The sequence below is a fragment of the Arachis hypogaea genome, chromosome 7 (assembly GCF_003086295.3).
Source record: "Arachis hypogaea cultivar Tifrunner chromosome 7, arahy.Tifrunner.gnm2.J5K5, whole genome shotgun sequence".
Lineage (NCBI taxonomy): Eukaryota > Viridiplantae > Streptophyta > Magnoliopsida > Fabales > Fabaceae > Arachis > Arachis hypogaea.
In genome coordinates, this window is record NC_092042.1 from 34,231,068 (window position 1) to 34,242,312 (window position 11,245).

Consider the following 11,245-nt stretch of genomic DNA (forward strand, 5'->3'; position numbering starts at 1 on the left):
CTTATCTTTTTTGTTTTATCAAAAATAAAATCAAACAATAAACAAAGAAAACACATTTTTCATTTTTGTTTACTATTTATCTCTTAATAATTAGCTTACTTGTTCGCAGCCCCGCATGCGCTGTCATCTCCGACGATACGTCGCTTTCGTTTATACTAATGTAGCAGCTACCACTAAATATATGACACATGGACATCCCAATGCATACAGACATGTCAGAACTCTCAGTTACCGCCACGTGTCGATCGGCAGATGCTCCCAGAGACAGAAGACCCCTCTTCTCTCTCTTTCTCTTCATTTCAATCTCAATTTCAAACGCATTCTCTACTCTTCACTTCTCACTTCACTGTATCTCCCCTTCCCACTTTTTCCTGTTCTCTCTTTCTGACTTTACCCTGGTTTTCTCTCTTCTAGGGTTTCTCCGCCGTAGACGATCCTCCCTCCGCCAAAAACTCGAGCTCAATTTCCATGAGTTGGTAACTTTCTCAAACAGCTCTTCCTCTTTACTCTCTCTCTCTCCCCCCTCTACTTTTATTTTCCGGTTCGTGAAGTAGTATTTTTCAACTTTGCTCCAAGTGTTTGGCTACATGGGAACGCTGAGAAAATGAAAGATGAGCTGGAATCAGCAGTGCCAAAGCTTTTCTTTTTTTGTTCTTATGTTAGTTATGCTGCTGCGTGGGGACTAAAAAGAGTCTTTGTGCTTCTTTTGAATGTGCTTGTTGCTTATATGTAACGAACCTTTTGGGGTCTTTGGAGCAGAGTAAAGCGATGGTTCATGGGTTTTTATCTTCGATTTTTTCCCCAGAAAGCGAAAAATCGCAGCTGGTGTGTGAATTTTGTTTGAAACGTTTTCATTTCACTTGCATGGAATTTGTGTGTTAAAGAATGTGATAATTAGTACCCTGAGGACAAAACTTATTAGAAATTTGTTTGCCTTAAGAGAACTGTGAAGAAAATGAGATTAAATTCTAAAATGCTCCATTTTCTGTGTTATTTTGTTCGAATCCAATATGATAAAGAAGTTCCAATTTGCTGAAATAGAAGAGAGTTGAAAAAAAATCGACATGCACAATAAACTGTTATAAGCAAAATTTTCACCCCCTGCATGCAGTATTTATGATGTCTTATCTTCTATTATGCTTCTCTATACAAGTTGTCTATGTCTTCAACAAAAACGTGCACTGTGAGGAACCTGAGTATGATATACTGACTAATGACGATTTGCCTTTCTTATCTTCCTTACTTTCAACCTATGTTCTGTTAAATGCAATTAAAATTTTCTTTCAAAAATGTTTGGGAGACAATAAAAACCAGCCCAAAGTTGCCTCATTTTACATTCATTAATTACCTCTGAAATAAATGCATAATATTATATGTAATAAGTATGTATTTTTAAATGTTAAATACATGAAATTATAAAGGTCAAGTTAAATAAGGTAACTTTAGATTATTGTTTCTCTAACATTACTATTTTGTTTTCATGTTTTTGGGGGACATCAATGTTTAGTTTTGTTTAAATCATTTAATAGAAGTGTCCTTAATACTATGTTAGTATGTTTTGTTTATTTCAAATTTGGATCCCTTCATGACTAAATTGGAATGGAAGACATTATTTTAACCTATGTTGTTCAAGTAATTATGGATGGTATCTAGTTTAAAACACAGTAATGAAGAAACTTGTTAAGTATATAGTCTTTGACATTTTTTCCCCTGAAATCTGCATGGTAATCTTGTTTATATGGTTTCTGATTTAAGATGACTCCAGAAGTGATGAATTATGGTGATCCTGTTTCTTAGATACGGTATACTTCATATTACAAACTACTAGTTAAATGATTTGTTTTCATTTTGATAAACAAATTCCAATTTTTAACTGAGGTGCTGTTTTCTCCTAATGTTATTGTAGTTAATAAGGTGATAATAAAGGGGGTATGAGATGGGGAAAATAGACAAATATTGAATTCTCATAGATCTCATGCTAGATGACATTTATTTTTTCTGTATTAATGCATTGTTTTGATAAAAGTTCTTTGGCATTTTTTGAAAATTTCAGAAACTTGGAAATTTGGGACAGTATATAATAATAATAATTTGACGCTTTGTGTCTTTTTCTTATGGTAGAACTGTAAGGAGAGGATAGTTAAAAGTAACTAGTCATGGATAAATCTGAGCAGACTCAGCAGCAGCAGCAACAACAACAACAGCATGTGATAGGTGTTGCAGCAAGTGCTAGCCAAATGGCTTATTCTTCTCACTACCCGACTGCTCCTATGATGGCATCTGGTACACCTGCTGTAGTTGTGCCTTCACCGACGCAGTCTCCAACCGCTTTTTCCAATTCCCCGCACCAGCTTGCATACCAGCAAGCGCAACACTTCCATCACCAGCAACAGCAGCAACAGCAGCAGCAGCTTCAACTGTTCTGGGCAAACCAAATGCAAGAAATTGAGCAAACAATTGACTTTAAGAACCACATCCTCCCCCTTGCTCGCATTAAAAAGATCATGAAAGCCGATGAAGATGTCCGGATGATTTCAGCAGAAGCTCCAGTAATATTTGCAAAAGCATGTGAAATGTTCATCCTGGAGTTGACTTTGCGATCTTGGATCCACACCGAAGAGAACAAGAGGAGAACTCTGCAAAAGAATGATATAGCAGCTGCTATTTCGAGAAATGATGTTTTTGATTTCTTGGTTGATATCATTCCAAGAGATGAGTTGAAAGAGGAGGGACTCGGAATAGCAAAGGCTACTATTCCAATAGTGGGTTCTCCGGCTGATATGCCATATTATTATGTCTCTCCGCAGCACCCTGTAGGGCCTCCAGGGATGATAATGGGAAAGCCAGTTGATCAAGCAGCACTGTATTCCACACAGCAGCCTCGAGCTCCGATGGCTTTCATGCCATGGCCGCAGGCGCCCTCGCAACAGCAGCCACCCCAACAGGAACAAACAGACTCTTGAACATCGATATGACTATGGGCAATTCAATTAGGTTGGAAAGTAGGATGCATGTTTTGTTATTAGCAAATTAACTGAATGCCCCTTGGTAAGCCTTAGTTTAGTTTTCAATGCATTGAAAAATTGCCAAAGATTGATTGTTTGAGGTTCTTGCACGTATCTGTGGTTGTATGAGCTCATACTTTGAGTTATCTCTATTGCTGTGTTTACTTTCATGTATTGTCTTCTGGTAGTTATATTAGTTTGCAGTTTCGCATAAAGCTTAGCTACTTATGAAGTTTGAAATTGTTAAACAGGTTCTTATTCTTATGTTGCGAATGGCAAGGTTGAATTCGGTACTCTATTGGCCTATTCCATTATAATAATTTTTTGGTTCACCTGTGTATTTGATATTGCTGAGACTTGAGATCTAAAATAAACTCAGATCCTCTCTTGAAAACTTTAATAAGATTTCTTTGGTGATTTTACTGCTTTTTATGGGGTTAGATTTTAAGAAAGTTAAAATGGGGACCCATTAAAATGATAAGAAGACAGTTATATTCAGTTTGTTTTATTTTCACTCAGTTAAAATAAGAACTATGTTTAAGACAGAAAATATACTTCGCTCCTAAATAATTCTAAAATCAAAATCTAAATCATCAAATCTAAATCATAGTTCTTAATTGAACAATAACAATAAGATATATGTTGTAGCAGACAAATCCCATTCATGAATAATTGAACAAACTACAAATTTATTTATTGCATCATTCTTCTTGCATGCACAACGACTACTGACTATATCCGATATTATCACATCAGATTTAACCTTCTAATAACAACGAAAAATGAACAAGTACCTAAAATTGAAGAATCTAAAGGCATTTAAAGCCATGAATAATGAATAAATCCTGTTATCCAATTCCACAAAACACATGTTCAATCGATCAACGAATTGACCGAATCAGACAATGATCGAAAATCTCAATCTTGCTCAACACCGTTGAAGGCCCACTCGTTTTCGTTGCGTAACTTCTCTTCTTCCTCGGGAGTGTAATCATTCTCGATCCCGAAGAAATTCCTCACGAACTCAACGCTCTTGTTCTGGATGACATCCGCAACGGTTTGGTTGAGAAATTCGAGGAGATCCTTCACGTTGAGGTAGTTAGCGGCGAGGATCAGAGCCTTGAGTTCCTCGTGGCTCATCGATTTCGCGAACTCGGCGTCGTAGCGCGCCATTTCCTCGTCGGCTTTTTCGATATCGGAGCGGAAGCGGTGGTGGTTGTTGAGGTAGTCGAGGATTCTTGAGAGCTCGCGGGTGAAGACGTTGGGGAGTGGGATGGGGCTGGTGACGTCGTCGTCGGAATCGTCAATGAAGGCTTGGACCGTCTTGATATCCTTCGCTATCGAGGATTTTACGTCGAAGAGGGTGCCTTCGACGGTCTTTAGGGTTATCATCCTCTCGGTGTCTGATATTCCAGACATTGTTGCAGAGAGCTAAAGAAAACAGAAGGAAGGAAAGAAAGATAGATAGCAACCAAGAAAGAAAGAGAAAGCGAGCGGAACGAATGAATGGGACTCGGCCCCTCGGGAGATGGTTTGCTTTTATAGGGAAAGAATGGACGGGCCACAGCGGAAAGAATAAGAAAGGACGAGTAAGGGAGAACGAATGAATAAATGGGACTGGGCGTTGACGTCTTTTTATTAATAACCTAAGGAGTAAAGTATTATTTTTATTTCTAATATTTGTGATAAATTTTAAAGTTGTTCCTAAAGTTTTAATCATCTTATTTAAATCTCTATTATTTTAAAATTGACTTAATATTGTTCTACCATTAGAAATTTGTTAACATAATTGACAATGAACAACACTAAAACGATTTTAAAATGTTAGAAACTTAAATAAGACCAAAACGTTAAAGAACAAAAACAATATATAAAAATAAATTTTAATTTTATCGTTCAATAATATCAATTTTTAACTATACATAATATTCAATCATTTTTTAATCATATCTAAGTAAATTATATTACTTTTATTTTAAATAAATTAATTCTTTTTATAACCACGGATTATAAGTCAATTAAAAGTACTAACGAAATTAAAATATTATTTAAATTAAATTTTAATTTAATTTTTAATATTTTATTTTTGTCTTAAAAAATTGTAAACAAATTTAATTTAGTCTTGTCATTAAATTTGATATTAATAATAAATAAAATCAGAGACAATTCCAAATATAATGTTATGAGGGCAGATGTCTTATTACTATTTGAAACTTTTGTAAATAATGCATCATAATAATATTTATTGTACTCATTAAATAATTAAATCTAATTTTATAATAATTTTTTATTCAACTTTTGATACTTAATATTTAATTTAAAAATTTTATATCAAATATTTAATAGAATGATTAATTTTTAAATTTAAACAAGATTAGTATTTTTTTAAATTGACTCTAAAAAGTATTATTTGTCTTCTTTTAAAATTAGTTTTAGTTTTTTTATAATAATTACATTAATTAAAAAAAATATTCCTAACTATGAATAACAATAAGAGACAACTTCTAATTGTATTAGAAAATGAATTTTTAAATAATTGTTTAATTATATATATAAAGAGAGAAATTTCGATTGAATTCTCAAAAAAAGATTACTTAATTTTTTTAAAATATAAAACCTAAAAAAATAAAACTTTAAATTATATGTTATTATTTAAATTATTATTTTATCATTTTAATTTGTAAATTAAATATTTTGAAGATTAGTCATATTTTATCATAACAATAATTATGCTACATGTTCATAAAAAATAACTATTCGTATAAAATACATATTTAAATATAAAATATATATTAAAAACGAGTTAAATATTGTATGTATTTATACACAAATATATAATGAATAATAAATAATTTAATAGCTTATTTTTTATATACATACAATATTTTTATGTAAAACTTATTGTTATGATATATAAATTTTTCTCCTACTGTTAAAGTTTTTTTAATTCAAAAATCACTAAATGAAATAAGTGACAAGAATATTAATAATATTACTAGTTAAGTCATATCTTCTTCCATATATTAGAAAAATATAATTAAAATCTTCTTCTAATATTTTTTTTCTCAATTTTTTTTGTACAAAACTTTAAATCCTAACAATCAATCATCAACGCTTCAAAATCAAAAGAAAAACTTTTATATTAGTATAATTGATGGTGGATTATTTTTACTCATATACTAAAATCGCATGATACTTATTCTTGGATATGCAAATTGTTTGAGTCAAATTTAATGGTGGGATAATATTGAATCCGATTAAAACTTTTTTTTATAGTAAAATAAGATGTTTAAAATATTCTGAAATAAATTAGAATTCGACCTAAATGTTAAAAACCAAAATAATACTTTATCCTAATAAAATTTTTTTATTAATTTTTTTAAATTTAGAAATAAAAAATCGATGTACATTTTTAATTAATATATTATTAAACCTTTTTAATGAACTTGTTAATTTTTATCAAAACCTAAATTGATTAAGACCTCTGTTAAGTTCAAATGCGGTTAATATCATTAAGAATAAAGTTATATCGTATAAAATAATTTTTATAAGTAGCCAAATTATTGATCAATTTTTTATTTTAACTTCTCTTTTGATCTAATTTTCTATTCTTGTAACAATTTTATACATACATAATTTATCTTATCAACTAGTAATTATCTTTAAACACTAGTAATTTTTTCATCATGAATAACAAACTTTATAGATTGACTTCCATTTTTATTACCTCCGAAGAGGTGGCCACAACACAATTCAGACCATCATATCTATACTATGGACAAAAAATTTGATAATTCTGCTGGCTAAATTCTTATATATATATATATATATTATGAAAATAACATTCTTATATGAAAATATAAAAATATATTTATAACAATCAAATTAATTTAAATGGTTGAAATTAAATGTAAGTCATAAATAATATACAAATAATATATTTAATATAGTCATTAAATACATAAAAAAAATACACTTAATAGTCATTGTATTTATAGCTATTGTCTTTAATTTTTATTTAAAATATATCAAATAAATTAATTAAAATAATTAGATTTTACGTAATTACAAAAATTATAAAAATAATATTTCTAGAAAATCAGAATCATAATTAATAAAAATGTTCCGCGTTTTATTTTATAAAAAAAGTAGATATTTAATAATTTCACGTCATTAAGAGAATAAATATCAAATATTCTAAATTATACAAATAATTTATACTATATTGTTATGTTAGTAAAAAATTAGATAATAATTGCTATTTAAGAAACTATTAATTTTTCATAATTTTTTAATCTAATACAAAAATTTAAGAAACTACTATTTTTTTGAATGAAAAAATAAAACGTGAAACTTTTTATTAATTATGATTTCATTTTTTTAAAATATTATTTATATATGATTTTTTTAATTATGTTATATTTTTTATAATTATATAAAATCAATTATTTTAATTTATTTATTAAATATATTTTAATAAAGGATTTTGCTAACTTGTGGCCTAAGGTCAGAAGTTACACATATCATAAAATTAAACAACGTTCTATAAAACTTATTACAAAAATTATTTTTTTTTTTTACATTTTTAATTCATTGAATACTTAAAAAATATGAAAAAGTTTCTATTATTATATTTTTAAAAAGTGCTCCAAGTCCTTTAATGAAAATTGGTAGCGCGAAATTGTGATCACTACTTTAATTTTCACAAATCAATTAATCCCCGGTGATGAACCCAAAAACTTGGTGTTCAATATCATGCCATAAACACAACTTCGCACAACTAACCAGCAAGTGTACTGGGTCGTCCAAGTAATAAACCTTACGCGAGTAAGGGTCGATCCCACAGAGATTGTTGGTATGAAGCAAGCTATGGTCACCTTGTAAATCTTAGTCAGGCAAACTCAAATGGTTATGAATGATGAATAAAACATAAAGATAAAGATAGAGATACTTATGCAATTCATTGGTAGGAATTTCAGATAAGCGTATGAAGATGCTGTCCCTTCCGTCTCTCTGCTTTCCTACTGTCTTCATCCAATCCTTCTTACACCTTTCCATGGCAAGCTTATGCAAGGGTTTCACCGTTGTCAGTGGCTACCTCCCATCCTCTCAGTGAAAATGTTCAACGCACCCTGTCACGGCACGGCTATCCATCTGTCGGTTCTCAATCAGGCCGGAATAGAATCCAGTGATTCTTTTGCGTCTGTCACTAACGCCCCGCCCTCAGGAGTTTGAAGCATGTCACAGTCATTCAATCATTGAATCCTACTCAGAATACCACAGACAAGGTTAGACCTTCCGGATTCTCTTGAATGCCGCCATCAGTTCTAGCCTATACCACGAAGACTCTGATCTCACGGAATGGCTGGCTCGTTTGTCAGGCGAGCACTCGGTTGTCAGGCGATCAACCATGCATCGTGTATCAGGAATCCAAGAGATATCCACCCAATCTAAGGTAGAACGGAGGTGGTTGTCAGTCACACGTTCATAGGTGAGAATGATGATGAGTGTCACAGATCATCACATTCATCAAGTTGAAGAACAAGTGGTATCTTAGAACAAGAACAAGCGGAATTGAATAGAAGAACAATAGTAATTGCATTAATACTCGAGGTACAGCAGAGCTCCACACCTTAATCTATGGTGTGTAGAAACTCCACCGTTGAAAATACATAAGAACAAGGTCTAGGCATGGCCGAATGGCCAGCCTCCCAAAGAGGGTTCAATCATAAAAACATGATCAAAAGCTCTAAAATGATCCAAAGATGAAAATACAATAGTAAAAGGTCCTACTTATAGAGAACTAGTAGCCTAGGGTTTACAGAGATGAGTAAATGACATAAAAATCCACTTCCAGGCCCACTTGGTGTGTGCTTGGGCTGAACATTGAAGCATTTTCGTGTAGAGACTCTTCTTGGAGTTAAACGCCAGCTTTTATGCCAGTTTGGGCGTTTAACTCCCACTTTGGTGCCAGTTCCGGCGTTTAACGCTGGAAATTCTGAGGGTGACTTTAAACGCCGGTTTGGGCCATCAAATCTTGGGCAAAGTATAGACTATCATATATTGCTGGAAAGCCCAGAATGTCTACTTTCCAAAGCCGTTGAGAGCGCGCCAATTGGGCTTCTATAGCTCCAGAAAATCCACTTCGAGTGCAGGGAGGTCAGAATCCAACAGCATCTGCAGTCCTTTTCAGTCTCTGAATCAGATTTTTGCTCAGGTCCCTCAATTTCAGCCAGAAAATACCTGAAATCACAGAAAAACACACAAACTCATAGTAAAGTCCTGAAAAGTGAATTTTAACTAAAAACTAATAAAAATATACTAAAAACTAACTAGATCATACTAAAAACATACTAAAAACAATGCCAAAAAGCGTACAAATTATCCGCTCATCACAACACCAAACTTAAACTGTTGCTTGTCCTCAAGCAACTGAAAATCAAATAAGATAAAAAGAGGAGAATATACAATGAATTCCAAAAATATCTATGAAGATCAGTATTAATTAGATGAGCGGGGCTTTTAGCTTTTTGCCTCTGAACAGTATTGGCATCTCACTCTATCCTTTGAAATTCAGAATGATTGGCTTCTTTAGGAACTCAGAATCCAGATAGTGTTATTGATTCTCCTAGTTAAGTATGATGATTCTTGAACACAACTACTTTATGAGTCTTGGCCGTGGCCCAAAGCACTCTGTCTTCCAGTATTACCACTGGATACATACATGCCAGAGACACATAATTGGGTGAACCTTTTCAGATTATGACTCAGCTTTGCTAGAGTCCCCAACTAGAGGTGTCCAGGGTTCTTAAGCACACTCTTTTTGCCTTGGATCACAACTTTATTTCTTTCTTTTTCTTTCTTTCTCTTTTTCTTTCTTTCTCCTTTTTTTTTCGATTTTTTTTGTATTCAATGCTTTTTCTTGCTTCAAGAATCATTTTTATGATTTTTCAGATCCTCAGTAACATGTCTCCTTTTTCATCATTCTTTCAAGAGCCAACATTCATGAACCACAAATTCAAAAGACATATGCACTGTTTAAGCATACATTCAGAAAACAAAAATATTGCCACCACATCAAAAATAATTAAACTGTTATAAAATTCAAAATTCATGCAATTCTTCTCTTTTTCAATTAAGAACATTTTTTATTCAAGAAAGGTGATGGATTCATAGGACATTCATAACTTTAAGGCATAAACACTAAGACACTAATGATCACAAGACACAAACATAGATAAACATAAGCACTAAAATTCGAAAAACAGAAAAATAAAGAACAAGGAAATTAAAGAACGGGTCCACCTTAGTGATAGCAGCTCTTTCTTCCTCTTGAAGATCCTATGGAGTGCTTGAGCTCCTCAATGTCTCTTCCTTGTCTTTGTTGCTCCTCTCTCATGATTCTTTGATCTTCTCTAATTTCATGGAGGATGATGGAGTGTTCTTGGTGCTCCACCCTTAGTTGTCCCATGTTGGAACTCAATTCTCCTAGGGAGGTGTTTAGTTGCTCCCAATAGTTTTGTGGAGGAAAGTGCATCCCTTGAGGCATCTCAGGGATCTCATGATGAGTGGGGTCTCTTGTGTGCTCCATCCTCTTCTTAGTGATGGGCTTGTCCTCATCAATGGGGATGTCTCCCTCTATGTCAACTCCAACTGAATAGCAGAGGTGACAAATGAGATGAGGAAAGGCTAACCTTGCCAAGGTAGAGGACTTGTCCGCCACCTTATAAAGTTCTTGAGCTATAACCTCATGAACTTCTATTTCTTCTCCAATCATGATGCTATGAATCATGATAGCCCGGTCTATAGTAACTTTGGACCGGTTGCTAGTGGGAATGATTGAGCGTTGGATGAACTCCAACCATCCCCTAGCCACAGGCTTGAGGTCATGCCTTCTCAGTTGAACCGGCTTCCCTCTTGAATCTCTCTTCCATTGGGCGCCCTCTTCACATATGATTGTGAGGACTTGGTCCAACCTTTGATCAACGTTGAACCTTCTAGTGTAAGGATGTTCATCTCCTTGCATCATGGGCAAGTTGAATGCCAACCTTACATTTTCCGGACTAAAATCCAAGTATTTCCCCCGAACCATAGTAAGCCAATTCTTTGGGTCCGGGTTCACACTTTGATCATGGTTCTTGGTGATCCATGCATTGGCATAGAACTCTTGAACCATTAAGATTCCGACTTGTTGAATGGGGTTGGTAAGAACTTCCCAACCTCTTCTTCGGATCTCATGT

The 11,245-nt window shown here is 33.1% G+C and overlaps 2 protein-coding genes across 2 annotated transcripts; one reads left to right on the forward strand and one right to left on the reverse strand.

The window, feature by feature from the left end:
• The first annotated feature begins 204 nt into the window (after nucleotides 1-204).
• Nucleotides 205-3,337, forward strand: LOC112702923 (nuclear transcription factor Y subunit C-2). Its single transcript, XM_025754159.3, has 2 exons — nucleotides 205-476; nucleotides 2,122-3,337. The coding sequence occupies exon 2, from the start codon at nucleotides 2,157-2,159 to the stop codon at nucleotides 2,961-2,963; it is 807 nt and encodes a 268-aa protein (XP_025609944.1). The 5' UTR covers nucleotides 205-476; nucleotides 2,122-2,156; the 3' UTR covers nucleotides 2,964-3,337.
• A 340-nt stretch (nucleotides 3,338-3,677) lies between these two features.
• LOC112702924 (SKP1-like protein 13) lies at nucleotides 3,678-4,611 on the reverse strand. Its single transcript, XM_025754161.3, has one exon. It carries the CDS (start codon nucleotides 4,422-4,424, stop codon nucleotides 3,924-3,926), a length of 501 nt encoding a protein of 166 aa, XP_025609946.1. The 5' UTR covers nucleotides 4,425-4,611; the 3' UTR covers nucleotides 3,678-3,923.
• Nucleotides 4,612-11,245: the final 6,634 nt, after the last annotated feature.